Genomic DNA, 21,331 nt, shown 5'->3' with positions numbered 1-21,331 from the left:
TGAGAAGGCTGCATTGGTAACAGATCATTTTGTATTAGAGCTGTTATTTCAAGTGTTGCTTACGAGCTTTGGTGTAGATTGTTTATTTTCAACCATCCTGTGTATTTTTTAGTACAACTTAAACCTTGAAAAACTGTTAATAAACTAGTTGAGACAAATTTGCTAGAAGACAATTAAAAGGCATGAGGAAGTTACTCTTATTTTCAAATGACTCTATTTTATAATCCCAGACTTTTCCTGGTTGTGCTGTTCTTTAGGCCTGTGTCCTGCAGCGCCAGAGGAAGGGCTCCATGAGCAGCGATGCCAGTGCCTCCACTGACTCCAACACTTACTATGAGGATGATTTCAGCAGCACTGAGGAGGACAGCAGCCAAGGTAGGAGAGTTTGCAGCAGCTCAGGGTTTTACACTGCTTTTTACATTTAATGGAAACCTGGCTGCTGTGCTGTTGCCTTCTCAGACTATGGCTTGTAACACTGAGAATACAGAGCAGTTTGTAAGGTCTGTGTGGCAGGAGTAGTGCTGACTGCACTCTTCTGTGTAAACTGAAGCCTGAGTGGCTGGGATTTGACAGTATTTGCTTAAGAGGAGAGTGGAAATAATTTCATTGTGTAAATTCCTGCTGGACCTCTGTGAAAGGGCTTTGCCTTGTGATTTGGACAGAAGAAAAGAAGCTAGCAGACACCTTTAGGCTGCTCAGTGAAATTCTGTTTTAGGCCTTTCTCAGGCTGGGTAGTTTTGTGAGGTGTTTGCTTTTAACAGTATGGGTTTGTTGTTCCTGCCCTGTGTGCTAGATGACGACAGTGAGCCAATCCTGGGGCAGTGGTTTGAAGAGACAATCTCTCCCAGCAAGGAGAAAGTGGCACCACCACCACCCCCTCCACCCCCTCCTTTGGAGAGCTCGCCGAGGGTGAAGAGCCCCAACAAGCAGAGTGCTGGGGAGAACGGGAACATCCTGGCCAGCCGCAAGGACCCCGAGCTGGTACGGCCACAGCCTGCCCTGGGGGCTGGGGGGCACTGCTGGGCTGGGCACCCTGCTCCTGCCAGGGACTGCTGGGCTGGGCACCCTGCTCCTGCCAGGGACTGCTGGGCTGGGGCACCCTGCTCCTGCCAGGGACTGCTGGGCTGGGCACCCTGCTCCTGCCCGGGACTGCTGGGCTGGGCACCCTGCTCCTGCCAGGGACTGCTGGGCTGGGCACCCTGCTCCTGCCAGGGACTGCCTGCCCCTGGCACCCTGCTCCTGCCAGGCACTGCTGGGCTGGGCACCCTGCTCCTGCCAGGGACTGCCCTTGGCACCCTGCTCCTGCCAGGGACTGACTGCCCCTGGCACCCTGCTCCTGCCAGGGACTGCTGGGCTGGGCACCCTGCTCCTGCCAGGGACTGCCCTTGGCACCCTGCTCCTGCCAGGGACTGCCCCTGGCACCCTGCTCCTGCCAGGCACTGCTGGGCTAGGCACCCTGCTCCTGCCAGGGACTGCCCCTGGCACCCTGCTCCTGCCAGGGACTGCTGGGCTGGGGCACCCTGCTCCTGCCAGGGACTGCTGGGCTGGGGCACCCTGCTCCTGCCAGGGACTGCCCCTGGCACCCTGCTCCTGCCAGAGACTGCCCCTGGCACCCTGCTCCTGCCAGGGACTGCTGGGCTGGGCACCCTGCTCCTGCCAGGCACTGCTGGGCTGGGCACCCTGCTCCTGCCTGGGACTGCTGGGCTGGGGCACCCTGCTCCTGCCAGGGACTGCTGGGCTGGGCACCCTGCTCCTGCCAGAGACTGCCCCTGGCACCCTGCTCCTGCCAGGCACTGCTGGGCTGGGCACCCTGCTCCTGCCAGAGACTGCCCCTGGCACCCTGCTCCTGCCTGGGACTGCTGGGCTGGGGCACCCTGCTCCTGCCTGGGACTGCTGGGCTGGGCACCCTGCTCCTGCCAGGCACTGCCCCTGGCACCCTGCTCCTGCCAGAGACTGCCCCTGGCACCCTGCTCCTGCCAGGCACTGCTGGGCTGGGCACCCTGCTCCTGCCAGGGACTGCCCCTGGCACCCTGCTCCTGCCAGAGACTGCCCCTGGCACCCTGCTCCTGCCAGGCACTGCTGGGCTGGGCACCCTGCTCCTGCCAGGGACTGCTGGGCTGGGGCACCCTGCTCCTGCCAGAGACTGACTGCCCCTGGCACCCTGCTCCTGCCAGGGACTGCTGGGCTGGGGCACCCTGCTCCTGCCAGGCACTGCTGGGCTGGGCACCCTGCTCCTGCCAGGGACTGACTGCCCCTGGCACCCTGCTCCTGCCAGGGACTGACTGCCCCTGGCACCCTGCTCCTGCCAGGGACTGCTGGGCTGGAAGCAGCAGAGACTTCTGATGCTCTGCTCAGGGAAATCGGGGAGCATTGTGGCTGTGGAGAAGGATCCGTCTCCTTCCCCCTCTCCTCTGCAGTGTCTCAGGAGTTTTGCTGCCAGGGAAGCAGAGGCTGGAGATTCTCTGTTTGGGTTACAGAGGGAGAGGGAAAATGGGGGCAGAGCTGCAAGCGAGTGACTTGCTGATAGAATGCTTTTAGCTCCAGCTCCATTGGGTAAAGACAAAAATAAGAACTGCAGTGGAGAAGTTGGAGGCCTCCAACCTTCTCAGAGAGTTCTGGAATCAGTCCTGGTGCAGACCACAGTGCAGGGAGCTGGATTGCCATGAGTGCAACCTTTCCTCCACTGCAGGGGGGTGAGGTTTAAGGGACTTGATTTATTTTGCTGGTGGTTTAGTTTATGTTTAATGTTGTCCCTCTGCTTTTGTTGTTTCTATAGTGTATTTCTCTTTTCTTTTCAGTTTTTGAGCCTAGCTTCAAACATTTTGAACTTTATCACTTCTTCTATGCTGAACTCCAGGAATAACTTCATTCGCAACTACCTGAGCGTGTCCCTGTCGGAGCAGCACATGGCCACGCTGGCCAGCATCATCAAGGAGGTGGACAAGGATGGCCTGAAGGGTGAGTGAGCTCACCTAGCTCTGGTATAGCCCAGAGGTGTCTCTGTTTTTTTTTAGTTTCATGTCAAAGTTTTAGATAGTGGAGAGCAAAGGTGGTAAGGGCTCTCAATCCCTGTCTTACAGGCACGTCAGATGAGGAGTTTGCTGCTGCTCTGTATCACTTCAACCATTCCTTAGTGACCTCAGATCTTCAGTCCCCTGCCCTGCAGGTGAGCTGGGATTGAATGCATCAGTAAAATGAAGAAGTGTTGGTGTCTGTTTATGCCTCTATATGGGTTCTCCACGCCTTGAGTAGTGTGTTGGTTGTTCCATTTGGCCTTGAGTATATTCTGCAAAAACAGGTTGGAATATCTTGAGTCCCATGATTTGAATGACCTTTGCAGTCATCCAGCACAAAGCATCCTGCACAGTGTAAACTTAACATTTAGAATTCAGACTAATCCACTGGACTTTGAAGGTGATGAAAGCTGAGAAGGAAAAGAGTTTGTATATTTTGTCTTGGAGAGTTGCCTCTATCCATGAGTTTATCAAGAGACATTCCTGCAGATTTGCTCTGATGTCAGGACTCATGCCAAAAGGCCTTGGAATTTCTCAGGAGAGAATCAACTTAATCCTTTTGCTTTCATGTCCTAACTTTGTAGCCTCTAGGTTTCTTTGCTGGGTCATGGGCTGACCTGAGTTAACCCTGTCCTGGAGGTTCTGAATCTGCTTCACCATCACTGAATTCAACCCATATACTTTGTGGGCTGTTTTCTACTATATTAGAAACCACTCTGTTGTTTGTTAATTTTTAAAAGCAGTTGGACTTTTCATTACATTTATTTACATTTTTTTTACATTTTTATTACTTTTTTTTTTACTTTTTATTACATTTGAAAAGAAGAAAATATTGCTGTGATCAGCCAAAGGGCTCTTCTTGCATATTCACAGGTTCTGAACACAGTAGCATAGTCTCTCCTGTTCTGATATTGCAGTGAATGAGAAAAACTCATTAATGCCATTTTTTCTGCCTTGGTGTTGAGACTTTGTTGTGTTTAGGTGGTGAAGTGACAGCTTTGGGTGTCTCTCAGCAGCTCTGCCCTGTGTCTGAGACAGGAGAGGCATTGCTGTGTGAGCAGAGCTGAGAGCCCTGCTAGTTACTGTCAACTGTATGCTCAGATCATACTTGTAATTAATTAAAGCATCAGACAGGATTTGCCTCTTTCCAACAAGCCTGTTTTGTTCCAGAACACCCTTCTCCAGCAGCTGGGAGTTGCCCCTTTTTCTGAAGGTCCATGGCCTCTCTACATCCACCCTCAAAGTCTGTCTGTGCTGTCCCGACTGCTCCTGATCTGGCAGCATAAAGCCACTGCCCAGGGAGATCCTGATGTTCCAGAGTGCCTTAAAGTCTGGGAAAGGTGAGATCATTTCATGTAAAGCTGGAAATCACTCATCTCTTACCTCTCATTTCCTGTCAAGTGAGAATTCTCTGGCCCCAGCATTCCAAGTGAGTGTGTTCACTGATCTGGGATCCCTGGGGGAGCAGAGGGTCAATGCTGTGCTGGGAATCCTTCACCCACAGGCCTGGAAATGATTCCTGCACTCGGGAGTTTGGTGGGAGCAGGCTGAATTGCAGCAAGGCTGGCTGTAAAAAGGGAAGGAGGATCTCTTATTTTTCAGCAGGTTTCTGATAGGTCCTGTTAGGGTGGTGCTGAGATTGTTCCCCTCTGCCATCACCTGGCTTTCACTGATAGGGTTTAGTTGGTTTAAAGCTCTGATGAACAGGTTTGAATCACCCCTTCTCCATTTGAATGATTGTTCCTGTTTTCCACTAAATATATTTGCCACTGATTTAATTGAGGTTTAACTGCTCACACAGTCTCATTCCAATACATAATTTGTGAAATTGCCAGTATTAGAACAGTAAGCAGAAAAATAAAATTATTTCTGATTAAAGAGATTTTAAAGAGGAAAATAAACTTGGCAAACTTCCTCTCCTGCTGCCAGGTTTGTGGGCACCCTGAAGCAAAACGCCTTGCAGGGGACTCTCCCCAGTGACACAGAGGATCTGAACGTGGAGCATCTCCAGCTGCTGCTGCTCATTTTCCACAATTTCTCCGAGAGGGGCCGCAGATCCATCATGATGCTCTGTATCCAGACCATTGTGGAGCTGACAGCAAACATGGAGACCCAGCAGTGCTCTGTGCCCCTCATCGTGGCACGGCTGCTGCTGGTGTTTGACTACCTGCTGCACCAGTACTCCAAGGCCCCCGTGTACCTGTTTGAGCAGGTAAGGCTTTGACAGCTGGATATTGAACTGCTCACCCAGCAGGAATCTGTGATGGGCACTCATTTGCTGTGTTCCCTCCATTACCCTTGTGGGTAAATCAGTTTTGATGTTGTTACCAACCCTTGGAGTTCCAAGGAATGATTGATTAAGTTCCTAGCAGCAGGTTCAGTTGAAGTGTAAATTCCTGGTGTGACTGGTGTCTTAATACATCCTAGCAAGGACAGGATGATTGTCCCACCATATCTTTAAAATCTCGAGTATTTGGCTGTTTATTTCATGAATACCTTTTGTACTTTCTTTGATTTAATGTTTGACCATGGAGGTTTTTGGGACTGTCCTCATTAATGGGACAATATGGTGCTTTGTGCCTGGCTTTTCCAACTGTAGGAAGCTTGGCCATGGATTTAAACTGCTTAGTCCAGAATAAAAACCATCAGGGAGGGTCCAGGCCTTCCTCCAGGAGAGTGGAATATTGTGTTTTGAGTAGGACAGTTTCTGTTTTGTGTTTCTTTCCCTGTGGGGTGGTATTTCCCCCCCACTCCTCAGTGACAAGGATGCCATGGGTTGGTTTTGTTTGTTTTTTTTAAATTCAGGTACAATATAATTTGCTGACTCCACCCATTGGCTGGGTGAGTGGATCCCAGGACAGCAGCAGACGAGCATCTGTCCCACTTTATCATGGCTTTAAAGAAGTGGAAGAAAACTGGACCAAACACTGTTCATCAGGTAAGAAAGAAAATGTAAGGAATTTTTTATTGCAAGATTTGCTTTTATAAATAAATGAGAGCCTTTTCTGTGCTTTGGTTTGAGCATCTTTTCCTGCTTTTAATGGCCATAGTTACAATAAAAATACATGTCATAACGCAAGAATTGTTTTATTAAACAAAATTCAAAGTTGTTCTCTCCTAGGAGTATGCAACAAGTAATTAAAAATAAGTGTGTGTTTATTTTGCCAGGATTGTAGGAGTAGGAAAGCTTTGGCTGCCTATCCCACAGCTTAGAGCACCTGTAATGGGTCAGGGAGCTGGCTTGGGATCTGCTAGGGGTCATACAATTTTTGTGGGGATGGAGGAGAGGGTATAACACAGTGTGGCCTGTTTAAACTGCCACTTGAAGGTTATTTTTTGTTCTCACATTACAGACTCTGCTCCACAGCCCAGGTTCTACTGCATCCTGTCTCCAGAAGCTTCTGAGGATGATCTGAACCGTCTGGATGGCACGGTATGGTGCTGCTGGTAGAGACTTTCTGCTGGGCCACGGGGGTTTGCCAAGTGCCAGGGAGAACAGACAAGAAGGGAAGACTTGGTTAAAAAGAGGGACCAGAAATCTTTCACTGAATGGGTAAAAGAAGAGTGGCCACATAAGATAACATGGGATTCCTTCTTACCCCTAGTTGGATGTCAGAGCAGTCACTGTGCAAAATCTGTGAAGATCTGCTGTAGTACTTGCAGGAATGTTTGGGATTCAGACAAAGACACATTAGAGTTGTTTTCTCATCACTTTGCTCCAGCTTCTTCCTGGGTTCTGTTACCATCAGGGTTATGGGCTCTCCTGCCTGCTCCTTATCTCCAGTCCATTGATCCTCAGTCCCAACAGAACCTCTCTCTGAAGTTCATTTTGCAAGGTTTTGGGCTGTGGGTGTTCTGAATGCTTAAAGAGCTGTGCAAAGCAGGGTCCTGGTTTCTCATCTCCTGCAGGTGTGTGAGGTCCTTTTCTCCAGGGCTACGAAGTACGACGAGCTCTACGCAGCCCTCACCTCATTACTGGCTGCTGGCTCCCAGTTTGATACACTCAGGAGGAGGGAGAACAAAAATGTCACTGCACTGGTAAGACTGTCTCGCTGCCTGTGTTGAGGAATAACAGGTTTTCAAACTTAGTATTTTCAAGCAAAGTATTTAACCAAAGTATTTTGGACTGTGCTTGGAGTAACGAGGAACTTAAAAATCTCATAGCTGACCATAGTGTTTGTGGTGCCTGCACATCTCTTGAGCTTTTAATTCATAATGTGCTTCAGACTTGCTGTAAGTCCATGGTAATTCCAGGAGATGTGGCTAGAACACTATTAAACAGGAGAAAATTGTATCATTTTTCTTTTTTCTTTTCTCACTCCTGTGTTGCATATTTTATTGTTTAATATGACAGAAACTCAGTCCAGAATGTGTTCATGTGATTTGGCACATCTGCAGGAGTGTGGAGCCCCTGAGGAGATATTTCTGTGGCTGTAATGATGGAGACTGGAATCTTCTGTAGTAATTTTTCCACCTGTTCTTCCTCTGTTTAGGAAGCCTGTGCCCTTCAGTACTACTTCCTGATCCTGTGGCGCATCCTGGGGATTTTGCCTCCCTCCAGAAGCTACATGCACCATTTGGCCATGAACACCCCTGAGATGAGTGACTGTGACCTCCTGCACACCCTGCGCTGGTCCTCCCGCCTGCAGATCCCCTCCTATGTCGTGTGGATCAAGGTACAGCCTCAGCTCCATGGGGTGGTGACAGTGACAGTGACAGTCCCTCCGTGCTGACTGCACGTGGGATTTGTTTTGGGGGAACTTGTTCCTAATTGCAGAGCACTGTTCAGGTGTGATGGATCTGGGTTTTGCCATTTGTAGGATCACCTTATCAAGCAGGGCATGAAGGCTGAGCATGCTACTCCTCTCATTGAGCTGACCTCCAGCAAGTGCATCTCAGTGAAGTACGACGTGGAAATAGCAGAGGAGTACTTTGCTCGACAGGTGAGGTGTGGGAGTGCAGCTGGACCTGCAAACTTCTGTTTCTGTGGGATGATTGCACTTACTGCTCCATCTTCTGTGTTTGCAGATCTCTTCTTTCTGTGCTGTTGACTGCACAACCATTCTCCAGCTGCACGAAGTCCCCAGTTTACAATCCATTTACACCCTTGATGCTGCCATCTCCAAGATCCAGGTTTCTCTAGATGAGCACTTTTCCAAGTCAGCTGCAGAAACTGATCCCCAGAAGTCCTCAGAGATAACCAAGAACCTCCTCCCTGCTACACTGCAGCTCATTGACACTTATGCTACTTTTACCAGGTACAGTCCTTGGAATTTCCAGCAGGAATACAATTTCTTGCTGTGCTTTGTGTGCATTTTGTGTGTTGTTTTCTTAGAAGTGCCTGGGAGTTTTATAGTCTGAAGTAATTACTTTGTGTCCTCTAGAGGATCCATTGCTTTAAAAGAAGAATAGCAAGTAGCTTCTCAAGCCATGCATGGGACTTTGTTGTTTCTGAGTAGCCTTCTTGTCTGATCTTCCGAGGCTTCCTTGCAAGTTTGCAAAACCAGCTTTTCCTCCAAAGATAAAACCACGCTCTAGGATAGTGCTACTTAGGGTTATTTCTCTGGCATAGTACTGAGGGCTGTCAGACCATCAAGAAAGAGAAGAGTGGTTAATTCTTACATTAAAAATATTTAAATTCTTCCAAACTCTCGTTAGAACCTGTGTAGAAGAAAGCAAAAGTAAATCAGCTTTTTCTTTTTGGGCACTTCTCCTGCTAAGTAGCTTAAAGGGGATAAAAGCCCAGAAGTCCCTTAGTGGTGTGAGATGAAGTGTGGGGCAGAACTTCAGAAATTTGTGTTTTATCTGTCACTCCAGTGACACCCTCAGCTGTGAGCTGCAGAGCTGAGGTGAATCCCCTCCCTCTCTCCCTCCTGCAGGTCCTACCTGCTGCGGAGCCTCTCGGAGGAGGCGAGCTCGGACAGCAGAGGCTGCGAGGAGAAGCTGCGGGGCTACGCCGCCGTGCTGGCCATCGGCTCCGGCCGCTGCAAGGCCAACACTCTGGGTGAGGGCAGGCCACTGCTGGCCTCAGGGTGCATCTTCCCACAATGCTTCCATCACTCTACAACTATTGGAAAAAAGCTCCCAATATTACCAGTTAAATAGTGCCTGGGCCAGTCTGACCCTCGCTGCTGGGCCAAAGGCAGCAGCTGTGGTGTATCACCCCAGAGATACCTTGGCTTGCTGGTGGTTGCAGCTGGGCACTGAACAAGTCCAGGCTTGTTAGGAACCCCGTTTACCTCAGGAGGAGAGCTTCAGGCGATGGTGAAGAGAAAAAGGAGAGGATTCTGCTGGAGGGTTTAATGTCCAGAGGTTTATTCCATGGTTACAGAGGTCTGAACGTGAGCAACTGCTCCAACAGAACCTGGCCGCATGGTCTGATCACCTTTTTAAGCTCAGGGACAGGGGGAGGGGAGGTACAGGTGAGCCACCAACCAGGTGAGAGGGGCAGGGTCTCAGGGGAAGATGACACCCAGACAGGCCAATGACCTCTGGGCACAGGGGCATCCTTTGAACTTGACCAACCACACGACGCCTTGCTGGAACGTTTAGCCTGATTGACAGGACTCACTCAGCATGGGGGCAAGGGGGAAGGGAGAGAGGTATAGGCACACCTGGGGAAGTGACCTGGAAGGCCAAAATGGGACATTACAGCACACCACAACATACAACCACACCCAAACAGACATAGAATTAACCCCAGAACTGCCCCCCGCCCCAAAAACCAAACAAAAATACAAATCATGATGATAAATCATCGACCGACCACCCACCAAATTTTACGTTCTTGTAGCTTATAGAAAGCATGACACTGAGGATGTCAAGATGGCTGCCACACACACCCAAGGACAAAAGGCTTAGTCCTAACCTAACTGTTAGTTTTTGCTAGGTATATACAAAGCACACTGCAAAGTCTCTTCAGTATCCTACCAGCTGAAACAGTTGGGCAAACCTTGAAAGAATTGTGAGCTCCTTTGGATCAGTGAAATGTTTTTGTAACCATATTGGAGCTGGTGGCATGGAATAACAAGGGGAACTAGGAAATGTTGGCATTAGTATTTGTGCCATGTTTTCTGCAGTTTTAATGAAGCGAATGAAGCTAGGATGCTCTTAAACACTTAGGGATGATTTTTACTTGTAGACTTTTGCATTTATTCAGTGCCTGATTGTTCTGTGTAACTGCAGGTCCAACCCTTGTTCAGAACTTGCCATCAGCTGTGCAGACCCTGTGTGAATCCTGGAACAACATCCACACCAACGAGTTCCCCAACATCGGTTCGTGGGTGAGTCCAGGTTCAGGGCCTGCTGTGGTGTGAGTGCAGCTGCAGGCACTGCTGGGATTGGGGGCAGTGTGTGCCCCTGTCCCAGATCCAGACTCTGATATGTGTTTGTGTGTGTGTGTGTGTGTGTTTGTGTGTGTCCCTCCCCAGCGCAACGCCTTTGCCAACGACACCATCCCTGCAGAGAGCTACATCAGCGCCGTGCAGGCTGCTCACCTGGGCACCCTGTGCAGCCAGAGCCTGCCCCTGGCAGCCTCCCTCAAGCACACCCTGCTGTCCCTGGTCAGGCTCACTGGGGATCTCATCATGTAAGTCAGGCCTTGTGTTACACTGTGTGTTCCACACTCTGCTGGGTGCTTTGCTCTGTGTCTGTGCAACACTTACTGACCTGCTGCTGGTTCTGACATAAACCTTCCAGTTCACAGCTCCAAATACCAAATGAGTGACAGACGGTCTTTCTGTCTTCTATGGTATCTCCAAAAGTCCAGCTCCCTGAGGGAAACCTTTTTATCAAATATGGACTTGAAGAAAGGGGGATATAAACTGACATGATAGGAATCTAACTAATTCATTTGTGTTTTGTTATCATTCACTTGTGTGAAGTTTTTAATGTTGAAGGAAAAGTGAAATGCCATTTTTTTCAGGGACTTAGTCTAAAGTACTCTGAAACCAAAAAGTAGTTGTTGACACTGCAGACAAGCCCCAAAGCCACAATGTATGATAGTGGGACTGTCTAGGCAGATGCTGTAACTGTATATGTGCAAAAGTAACATGTAGAATTTTCCAAAGAGTGACTTTTTTCTGAGGGGGAAAATGGCTGGGCCAGTGTTTTTATCCCACCTTTCCAAAAAGAGTTTCATCACTGACTTCCATCCTGAGTTGTGCCTCACTTAATGTGAATTCTGGTTTCCAGCAGGGATGATCTGTGACACATCATGCAAAGAATTAACTTGTGTCCTTTTCTTTTCAAGCTGGTCAGATGATCCCAACCCACCCCAGGTGATCCATTCCCTGCTGCCCCTCCTTCTGGAGAGCAGCACAGAGAGTGTGGCAGAAATCAGCAGCAACTCCCTGGAAAGGATCCTGGGCCCAGCAGACTCGGATGAGTTCCTGGCACGTGTTTATGAGAAGTTGATCACGGGGTGCTATAACATACTGGCCCATCACTCTGACCCAAACAGGTAACAAAGCTGTGTGCAAAGATTTGCTACAGCAGGGATGCTTCTGGAACAGAAAAAACCTGCTTATTTTTATCTGTTGAAAGCTTCTGTACTTGTATACTTTAAATATGAGATATTTCTTTCATATTGCCAGAACTGTGGAGTGGGGGTGAGAGCGAGAGAGAAAGGGGAGGAGTAACAATAGAAGAGACTTAAATTGTAAAAGGAGCAGCTCTTTATAGGAATTTGTGTGTGAGGTGTCAGAAAGGTCTGGGTTATTTTAGGTTTCTGACTGGGACTTGCTTTACAGCATCATTTGTCCCTTTGTTCTAACTTGGTGGATTTGTTGGTGTTTATGTAAAGTTGTTCATCAATTGTTTTTCTCCTGTCTGTTGGAAGAATTGTTCCACTTTCAATTAGTGGAGCAATTACTGGAATTGTAATGGCAAATATATAACTTCTGGCCTCTCAGAACTGTTGTGATTGTTGAAATTGTTTCTACATGTTCTTATTTCATCCTCATGTATTTGATCCTTATCTATTCCTCTTTTAATCCTCAGTGGCCTGGATGAGTCCATCTTGGAGGAATGTTTGCAGCACCTGGAGAAACAGCTGGAGAGCAGCCAGGCCAGAAAAGCCATGGAGGAATTCTTTTCAGAGAGGTGAAGTCACCATGGAAGTTGTATTCCAAGGACTGCATTTCTCATCCTTGTTCTGTTAGCTTGTCAGTGTAGACACCAAGGTGATGTTAATGCCATTGTGCAGGAAAATACAGACTCTGTAGAGCCAGGATATCCTTCAGGCAGTTCAGGAGAGTGGGAAGAGACTCTGAGGGGGTGAGGACTTGGATCTTTGTCCAAATCAAATGCTCAGTGAGGCCTCACAGTAATATCAGTGGGGAATCTTGCAGGGTGATTGTTCTGTCAGAGCAGCTTTCTGAGAGATGCTGCTCCAAGCTGCAAAATCCCAAATTCTCTCAGTGCTTCTGTGGAGCTGCAGGTTGATAATTTTAAGAGTGGGGAGGGGGGTTAGAACCATAAGGATAAATTGTGCTGGCAGCAGCCTAGAACAGCTAGAACAGCTGTGATAGAAACAGCCTAGCACAACCACAGTGTTCTGAGTGTGAGGTGAGCAAGAGGAAAGGCTTTCTCCATCAGAAGGCTGACCATTGCCTGGCTTTTCTCTCTACCTGTTGAACAGTTCAGAATGAAAGCAGCCTGGTGGCTGTACACTGTTAGTATGGAAGAGAAAGATAAGCAAGAAAATCTGTTTTGGAGCCAGTTCAGGCCCTTTTGTGACTGGATATAGTCAGTAGAGAACGCTGAGATGCTACTGAGGAGCCCATTTATGAGTTTTGTTCTGGGCTGGGTTTGCTGTTTGCCTGAAAGCAGTTTCTGTGGTTTGGCTGCTGAGCAGTGCTAACACAAACTCCTGCCAGTCTGAAACGTGAGGGTGGAGAGAAGTGGAGCCAGTGGGAAAGGGGAATGGGCTGCTCTTTACAAAGCTGATTTAATCCTCCCCTCTGTACAGTGGAGAGCTGGTGCAGATCATGATGGCGACGGCCAACGAGAACCTCTCAGCCAAGTTCTGTAACAGGGTGCTGAAATTCTTCACCAAGCTCTTCCAGCTGAGTAAGTGCCAGTAGGATCTCCTCCCTCCTGCCTTTCCACTTCACACTGTTCTTATGTTGCCTGAGATTGGAAGGTGCTTGGAAGAAAATCTGTGGGAGGGAGTGGGATCACAGCTTCCTGCTTTCAAGGAAAGCCATTTCCACACGTTCCTTGGAGCATCTGTCAGTGACAGTCCCTTTCCCCCCAGCTGAGAAGAGCCCCAACCCCAGCCTGCTGCGCCTCTGCGGCTCCCTGGCCCAGCTGGCCTGTGTGGAGCCTGTGAGGCTGCAGGCCTGGCTCACCAGGATGACCATGTCCCCACCCAAGGACTCGGACCAGCTGGATGTGGTGCAGGAGAACAGGCAGCTGCTGCAGCTCCTCACCACGTACATTGTTAGGGAGAACAGGTAAAGCACAGCCCTGGTCCTGTCTTGTGTGTGCTCTGAGTTCCTCTTGCTCTCCAGAACAATCTCATGTGAGTTGTTGCTGGTTCTTGGTGGTACCTGTGTGAAACTCCTCTCCTGTTTTTGCTCAGCCAAGTGGGGGAAGGCGTGTGCACTGTTCTGCTCAGCACTCTGATTCCAATGGCAACGGAGATGTTGGCCAATGGGGATGGCACGGGCTTTCCTGAGCTGATGGTGGTCATGGCAACTTTGGCCAGTGCAGGACAAGGGGCAGGACACCTCCAGCTTCATGGTGCTGCTGTGGACTGGCTGGGCAGATGGTAAGAGTGAGCTCTGTACTGCTGAGGCTTCATTTGTGGGAGTTTTATAACATTGTGGTGTTTTAGGGACAGAAATTTGTGTTTACAGATAATCCCTTCTCTCTTAGTTTATTGTTTGTTGTTTGGGATACAAAGTGTCTGAGGGAGGCAGTTCTGTGTCCATGTGTTCCAAACAATCACGTTTTGTTTCTTTACTCTGGATGGTTTAGTTACTGCAATTATGCATTCCCTGTTGTTAATCTAAAGCAAACTGAATGCTTGAAGCAGTTGGTCAGGACTGAGTTTATACTTCCCAAAGGCTGTCAGCTGGAGTGAAGGGTTTTGGACTCCCCATGCCAGGAAGTGTTCCAGGCCAGTTGGATAGGGTTTGGTCCAGCCTGGGATAGTGGATGGTGTCCTGGCCCATGGCAGGGGTGGGATGAGATGGGCTTTAGTCCAGCCTGGGATAGTGGATGGTGTCCTGGCCCATGGCAGGGGTGGGATGAGATGGGCTTTAGGGTCCCTTCCATCCTGAGCCATTCTGTAGTAATTCCCAGTGTTGTGTGTTGCAGCAAGAAATACCTGTCTCAAAAGAACGTGGTAGAGAAAATGAATGCCAACGTCATGCAAGGCAAGGTAAGGCCTGTGCTGGTGCTGTGCTTGCTGGAAGGACTCCCAGGCCTGGGTTCAGCTGTCCTGATTTGGTGGGACAAAACCTGGTGGGAATTTTCAACCAATTTGGCCAGGGGGTGTCTGTCCCGTATTCATGCCCTGTAGCAGCTGTTGTGAGCTGTGAGCTCTGGGGCTCTGATTTTCCTTGCCTTTGCTCCCCAGCACGTGACAATCCTGGAGTGCACGTGCCACATCGTGTCCTACCTGGCCGATGTCACCAACGCCCTGAGCCAGAGCAGCGGGCAGGGCCCCAGCCACCTGTCTGTGGACGGCGAGGAGCGCGCCATCGAGGTGGACTCGGACTGGGTGGAGGAGCTGGCCGTGGAGGAGGAGGACTCCCAGGCTGAGGACTCGGTAGGCAGCAGGCACAGTGGGGGCTGCAGAGGACAGGAGGGCTTGTGTGGCACCTCCCAAATCACTCAGTTTATCGGCTGAGAGTTTGTGTTCACTGAGTGAAGGACCCTACATGTCAGGTCTGGAGGAGAGGATCTGTCATTCCTGACTAGATGTGTTGGCTTTGTGATGTCAACAAAAATTTAATATTTTATAAATATTATGTATTTATTTTCAATAATATTTATAAATATTATTTATTTAATTTTTAATTAAATGGAAGAAATTTAATAAAATGGGTTTGTTCCTACTGGTTGGCTGGCAGTTACTAGTTTTTCTATCAGCAAGCAGCTTTGATTAATACTTTAAGTACTGTTGGGTGGTGAAAAAAAAAGCTCTTAGGGTGTATCCTTTATTTTTTATCAATATTTTTGTTACTGTTTCTTTTTCTTGTTAACTATTTCACGTTACTACAATGTGTCACCATCTCCTCTCTCCATGTGGTTTGATACCAGCTGCTTTCTAGCTCTGTTGCTAAAATTTGCTGTTAAAATGTACCTTTGGTTTCTTGGGAATTTATTCTGTACATGTACTTCACTGTAGCTGCAGTTGTGACACCTTTCTAAAACAATTTTCTTTTGGATAGGACGAAGATTCTCTCTGTAACAAACTGTGTACCTTCACCATCACACAGAAAGAATTCATGAATCAACACTGGTAAGAATCTTGTGTTCCGAGTTTTAGCCTGGTATTTCTGGCCATTGGGAAAGAAACCAGTGTGGTTTGTGAGCCTCAAGGCACTGCCTGTCAAAACTCACCTGGCTTATTTTGGGCAGGTACCACTGTCACACTTGCAAGATGGTTGATGGGGTTGGTGTTTGCACAGTTTGTGCTAAAGTTTGTCACAAGGATCATGAGATTTCTTACGCCAAGTACGGATCCTTCTTCTGTGACTGTGGAGCCAAGGAGGATGGCAGCTGCCTGGTAAATTCTTTATGTCTTCAGATTTTCAAGTCCTTTTCCATTCTGCAGTAAGTTATGTCAAGATTTATGGATGCAGGAGTGCTAAGACTTGAAGGCTTTGACTTTATAACGAACACTCAGAATTTACAGCTTGCCTGGAAATTAATTTTTTTTGCACCAAATAAGAGCATCGGTAAATCTGTGTCCTAGTGACCCCTGGGATTCCACCTGTCTTTACAGAATTTGCTGCACAGCAAAGAACACCTTTTCCCATGTTTTCCACTAGCAGCAAATGAAATAATTATACCTTAAATATGGAAAGTTTTTAATCCTTGGGTGGAGAGTCACATGCAGGATGTTAGTTCTTTAGAACTGTGCTCGAATTGCTGCTCTTACAATCTGTGTTCACTTCATCAGTAGCCAGGTTGAGCCTGGTTTGGGGTTTTAGTGCTCCTCTGTCATTCCCAGGCACTGGTGAAGAGAACTCCCAGCAGTGGGATGAGCTCCACCATGAAGGAATCAGCGTTCCAGAGCGAGCCCCGCGTGCCCGAGAGCGTCATCCGCCACGCGAGCACGTCCCCAGCTGAGAAGGCCAAGGTCACCATCAGCGAGGGCAAGGGCCCTGATGAGGAGAAGCCCAAGAAGAGCAGCCTGTGCAGAAACGTGGAGGGCTGTCGAGAGGAGCTGCAGTCCCAGGTATAATTGTCAGCTGCTAAACACAGATGGGTTATCATGAGCATCTTGGGCAGGCTGGGTTGGCTGTGAGCTGAGATGAGAGGGTCACAAAGGGGTGTCAGGCTTTAAAAAGCAGTTTATGTGCAGCTCCCATCCAGGAGCATCTTGTTCCTCATTTGCCTGATCTGTTTCTTGTAGGCCAACTTCTCCTTTGCACCTTTGGTGCTGGAGATGCTGAATTTCCTGATGGATGCCATCCAGGTGAACTTCCAGCAGGCTTCAGCCATGGGGAGCAGCAGCCGTGCCCAGCAGGCTCTCAGCGAGCTCCACACTTTGGACAAATCAGTAGAAATGACAGATCAGCTGATGGTATGTACAAAAGGAATGAACAGAGTGTGGATGGGGGGAGTGGCTTTGGAACAGAGACATTGCAGTGACACCCTGTGGATGCTTTCCCTGGCTCAGGTCCCCACGCTGGGCTCGCAGGAAGGCGCCTTTGAGAACGTGCGCATGAACTACAGCGGGGACCAGGGCCAGACCATCCGGCAGCTGATCAGCGCGCACGTGCTGCGCCGCGTGGCCATGTGCGTGCTGTCCTCGCCCCACGGCCGCCGCCAGCACCTGGCTGTCAGCCACGAGAAGGGCAAGGTGAGCCAAGGGAGCCCTGGGCTCCTCCTGAGGGAGGGGAACGGTGCTGGGGCTGCTGGGCTCCTCCTGAGGGAAGGGGAACGGTGCTGGAGCTGCTGGGCTCCTGAGAGAAGGGGAACGGTGCTGGGACTGCTGGGCTCCCACAGGGAATGGAGCAGTGCTGGAGCTGCTGGGCTTCTGAGGGAGGGGAACAGTGCTGGGTTCCCAAGGGTCATGGAGCAGTGCTGGAGCTACTGGGCTCCCATGGGAAATGGAGCAGTGCTGGAGCTACTGGGCTCCTGAGAGAAGGGGAACGGTGCTGGGGCTGCTGGGCTCCTCCTGAGGGAGGGGGAACCGTGCTGGAGCTGCTGGGCTCCCATGGGACATGGAGCAGTGCTGGGGCTCCTGAGAGAAGGGGAACGGTGCTGTGGCTGCTGGGCTCCCACAGAGAATGGAGCAGTGCTGGAGCTGCTGGACTTCTGAGGGAGGGGAACAGTGCTGGGTTCCCAAGGGTCATGGAGCAGTGCTGGAGCTACTGGGCTCCCATGGGAAATGGAGCAGTGCTGGAGCTACTGGGCTCCCATGGGAAATGGAGCAGTGCTGGAGCTACTGGGCTCCCATGGGAAATGGAGCAATGCTGGAGCTACTGGGCTCCTGAGAGAAGGGGAACGGTGCTGGAGCTGCTGGGCTCCCACAGGGAATGGAGCAATGCTGGAGCTGCTGGGTTCCCAGGGGAAATTGAGCAGTACTGGATCCACTGGGTTCCCAAGGAAAATGGAACAATGCTGGATCCGCTGGGCTGTCAGAGAAATGGAGCAGTGCTGAGTTCCCAGGGAAGTGGAAAAGTGCTGGATCCTGGGGTTCCTGAGGGAAGTGGAGCAGTGCTGGAGCTGCTGGGGTCCCAGGGAAAGGGAACAAGTGCTGGAGCTGCTGGGTTCCTAAGGGATGTAGAACAGTGCTTGGAGCCATTGGGCTCCCAGGGAAATGGAGCAGTGCTGGATCCTGGGGTCCCCAAGGGAAGTGGAACAGTGCTGGATGCACTGGGTTCCCAGGGAAATGAAGCAGTGCTGGATCCTGGGGTTCCCAGGGGACATGGAACAGTGCTGGATGCACTGGGTTCCCAGGGAAATGAAGCAGTGCTGGATCCTGGGGTCCCCAAGGGAAGTGGAACAGTGCTGGATGCACTGGGTTCCCAGGGAAATGAAGCAGTGCTGGATCCTGGTTTTCCCAGGGGACATGGAGAAGTGCTGAGGAACAGGCAGGGCTGTGGTTTGTTCTGTGCATCTTGAGATCTGGTGTGAAGTGTTGTGTAGCTATGGGGAACCTCTTGTAGGGAAAACCGTTAAAGAAAAAGAGTTCCTGCAGCAGGAACAGTGAGAACAGCTCACTGTCATCACCCACCTCACTGCAGCCACCTGAGAGGAGGCTGGAGTCAGGTGGGGGGCCATGATTCAGCGAAAGGACAAGAGGAAATGACCTAAAGGTGCACCAAGGGAGCTTCCAATTAGTTACTAGAAACAAAAATTTGTCTGCAGGAGTGGTTGGTTAGACATTGGAATAAGTTCCCCAGACAGGTGGTAGAGTCACCAACTCTGGAAGTGTTCAGGAGGTGTCTGGGCATGGCACTTGGGGACGTGGTTCAGGGATGATTATGGTGGTGCTGGGGTGATGGCTGGACTCAGTGATCTCATGGATCCCTTCCAGCTTTGATGATTCTGTGGTTCTGATTCAGAATCAACTGAATAACTGTGGGATCTGGAACTGAAATGCCTGACTCCCCCCAGTTACAGTGACATAACCAAGTTCAGTCTGTGGTGGTTCTGTAACTGGGATCTGGAACTGAAATGCCTGTCTCCCCCCAGTTACAGAGTCAGATAACCAAGTTCAGTCTGTAATTCTGTAACTGGGATCTGGAACTGAAATGCCTGACTCCCCCCAGTTGCAGTCAGATAACCAAGTTCAGTCTGTGGTTCTGGTCCTGTAACTGGGATCTGGAACTGAAATGCCTGACTCCCCCCAGTTACAGAGTCAGATAACCAAGTTCACTCTGTGGTTCTGGTTCTGTAACTGGGATCTGGAACTGGAAATGCCTGACTCCCCCCAGTTGCAGTCAGGTAACTGAGCTCATTCTGTGGTGCAGATCACAGTGCTCCAGCTCTCAGCCCTGCTGAAACAAGCTGACTCCAGCAAAAGGAAGCTGACCCTCACCCGCCTGGCATCGGCGCCCGTCCCGTTCACTGTGCTGAGCCTGACTGGGAATCCCTGCAAGGAGGATTACCTGGCTGTGTGTGGGCTGAAGGTGAGTGCCTGCCAAACCCTGTTCCAGGGAGCTGCAAACATCAGCTGAAAGCCAACTGTGTTTATTTCCTCTGAGGAGTTAGCACAGAGCTGCCTCCAAAGTTCTGTCACTAATTCAGCTCCTGATCCACTTTCCTACTAGACAGATAAGGTAAAAGAAGCAGGACCTAGATGAACAATATAAGTAATGAGACAGTGCCTTGAAATAGTATTTCTTAATGTATTTAAGAATGTTTGGCTCTTGTCTTAAAGCAAAACACCTCCAAACTTAGTGTGTTAAAACTAGTCTGTAACAATTAGTGTTCTTTGGCAAGGACTCCTCTTTTTTGTATTCCCCCAATTTTAGATTCAGTTTTCCCAGTGCAGAATCTACAGATGTGTTATTTAGCTGAGAAAAAACTGGGCTCTCTGTGGCTTTTTCTTTTCAAATCTTCATGTTATTTATCTTCACTGCAGGAAATTGAGATTTAAATTCTCTGAATCATTATTTGCTGTAAGAGAAATGCTGAGTTTTAACTCCATTCTTGGCTTCAAATATTTGCGAACACTTTGTTTTAATATTTAATCAATTTTCTCCATTACTCCAGGATTGCCATGTGCTAACATTCAGCAGCTCTGGATCAGTCTCTGATCATTTGGTGCTTCATCCCCAACTGGCCACTGGGAATTTCATCATCAAAGCCGTGTGGCTGCCAGGATCCCAAACAGAGCTGGCCATTGTCACTGCAGACTTTGTGAAGGTATGTCAGGCCACGAGCTGGTGATTATACAGCTCCTGGCAGGCATCAGAGTCTGGATCCTCGAGGAGTTGCATGTGGGAGAATGTGGTAATGTTCTTAGAAATGAATTGGAAATATAAATTTGGGATATTTCTTGCCAGGAAAAGTAAACCCAAAGTACTTAAAGAGAAAAAAAGCCCCAAACTATAACATGTCATGGGGATTCCCTCATCTCAGCTCTTGTTCATTTGCACTGTTTTGTATCATAGCAGTTAATTACTGCCTTGATAATCATTGTGGTTAATTATTTCCTTGGTTCTCCCCACAGATCTATGACCTCTCAGTAGACGCCTTGAGCCCAACTTTCTACTTCCTCCTGCCGAGTTCCAAAATCAGGGATGTCACTTTCCTGTTCAATGAGGAGGGGAAGAACATCATTGTGATCATGTCCTCTGCTGGCTACATCTACACACAGCTCATGGAGGAGGCCAGCAGTGCCCAGCACGGGCCCTTCTATGTCACCAATGTGCTTGAAGTCAACCACGAGGACCTGAAGGTGCTGGTGACTTCCCTTTCTCTCTTTTTTCCATCTTCCATTTGAAGGCAGAAGTTTCCTTCTTTTTTTCCTTCTCCTTTTAAGCCCCCTGATCTAGATCAAGGAGCTTTCTCATTCCTCTAAAGAGAGAAATATCCTTACAGTAAAAGGAGGTGGGGGTGAAAATTAAACCCCTTGATCCTTTCATCTAGAAAATGGAGCATGTTTTCCATGGCTGGCTCTGAAGTCATGCCCAGCAGGATTTCTCAGCAGGGAGATGGCTTCGGAGCAGTGCTGTTCTCAGAGCAAGGCACTCCAAAAGTGCAGGAGCAGAAGGGATAAATCACCATGGCTGGGGCTGGAGAGCTGCAGTCAGCCTTTGTTTCTTCTCTTGAGGATGACCTTTAAAATCTCTCCAGTGTTTTTACCCTAGCCTGCTTCAAAACAGGAATAGATGAGAAGGAGGCTCTCAGGAAGGTCTTTTATGAGCTGGGCATCCAGGGGATGCTCCATGTGACACTGTCACACAGAGCTGAGGCTCACAGCTGCGGGAGCTCAGGGTGTTACCTACAGCCTCCGGGTGTGCAGGCTCAGCATCCCCTCCCAGAGCCTTTGAAGTGTCTGATGGATGAGTTCACCCAGGAGTTCAGCTTAGAAAATTGTCATTTAGGGCTCTGTTCTCTCACTGCTGGGGAGGAGGGGCGGCTTTGGGAGTAATTCCATTGCAAATGTAAAATCCTGA

The 21,331-nt window shown here is 49.3% G+C and overlaps 1 protein-coding gene across 1 annotated transcript in view; it reads left to right on the top strand.

The window, feature by feature from the left end:
• The window catches only part of UBR4 (ubiquitin protein ligase E3 component n-recognin 4), a 99,310-nt gene that overhangs the window by 9,789 nt on the left and 68,190 nt on the right, over positions 1–21,331 (top strand). The window contains exons 14-43 of the mRNA XM_063176898.1: positions 258–375; positions 794–981; positions 2,799–2,958; positions 3,081–3,166; positions 4,185–4,354; positions 4,944–5,226; positions 5,820–5,952; positions 6,368–6,447; positions 6,924–7,052; positions 7,508–7,690; positions 7,835–7,957; positions 8,043–8,272; positions 8,894–9,018; positions 10,200–10,297; positions 10,445–10,602; positions 11,266–11,475; positions 12,015–12,116; positions 12,985–13,085; positions 13,273–13,471; positions 13,600–13,788; positions 14,340–14,403; positions 14,602–14,793; positions 15,419–15,489; positions 15,609–15,756; positions 16,204–16,431; positions 16,609–16,779; positions 16,876–17,058; positions 19,178–19,336; positions 19,923–20,075; positions 20,383–20,610. Coding sequence (XP_063032968.1) covers positions 258–375; positions 794–981; positions 2,799–2,958; positions 3,081–3,166; positions 4,185–4,354; positions 4,944–5,226; positions 5,820–5,952; positions 6,368–6,447; positions 6,924–7,052; positions 7,508–7,690; positions 7,835–7,957; positions 8,043–8,272; positions 8,894–9,018; positions 10,200–10,297; positions 10,445–10,602; positions 11,266–11,475; positions 12,015–12,116; positions 12,985–13,085; positions 13,273–13,471; positions 13,600–13,788; positions 14,340–14,403; positions 14,602–14,793; positions 15,419–15,489; positions 15,609–15,756; positions 16,204–16,431; positions 16,609–16,779; positions 16,876–17,058; positions 19,178–19,336; positions 19,923–20,075; positions 20,383–20,610 — 4,662 coding nt within the window. The remainder of the gene's footprint in view (positions 1–257; positions 376–793; positions 982–2,798; positions 2,959–3,080; positions 3,167–4,184; positions 4,355–4,943; positions 5,227–5,819; positions 5,953–6,367; positions 6,448–6,923; positions 7,053–7,507; positions 7,691–7,834; positions 7,958–8,042; positions 8,273–8,893; positions 9,019–10,199; positions 10,298–10,444; positions 10,603–11,265; positions 11,476–12,014; positions 12,117–12,984; positions 13,086–13,272; positions 13,472–13,599; positions 13,789–14,339; positions 14,404–14,601; positions 14,794–15,418; positions 15,490–15,608; positions 15,757–16,203; positions 16,432–16,608; positions 16,780–16,875; positions 17,059–19,177; positions 19,337–19,922; positions 20,076–20,382; positions 20,611–21,331) is intronic.

This window comes from Melospiza melodia, chromosome 26, assembly GCF_035770615.1.
Source record: "Melospiza melodia melodia isolate bMelMel2 chromosome 26, bMelMel2.pri, whole genome shotgun sequence".
NCBI classification, from domain to species: domain Eukaryota; kingdom Metazoa; phylum Chordata; class Aves; order Passeriformes; family Passerellidae; genus Melospiza; species Melospiza melodia.
The sequence above is the reverse complement of the archived record's forward strand: the minus strand, read 5'-3'. Positions and strand labels throughout refer to the sequence as shown.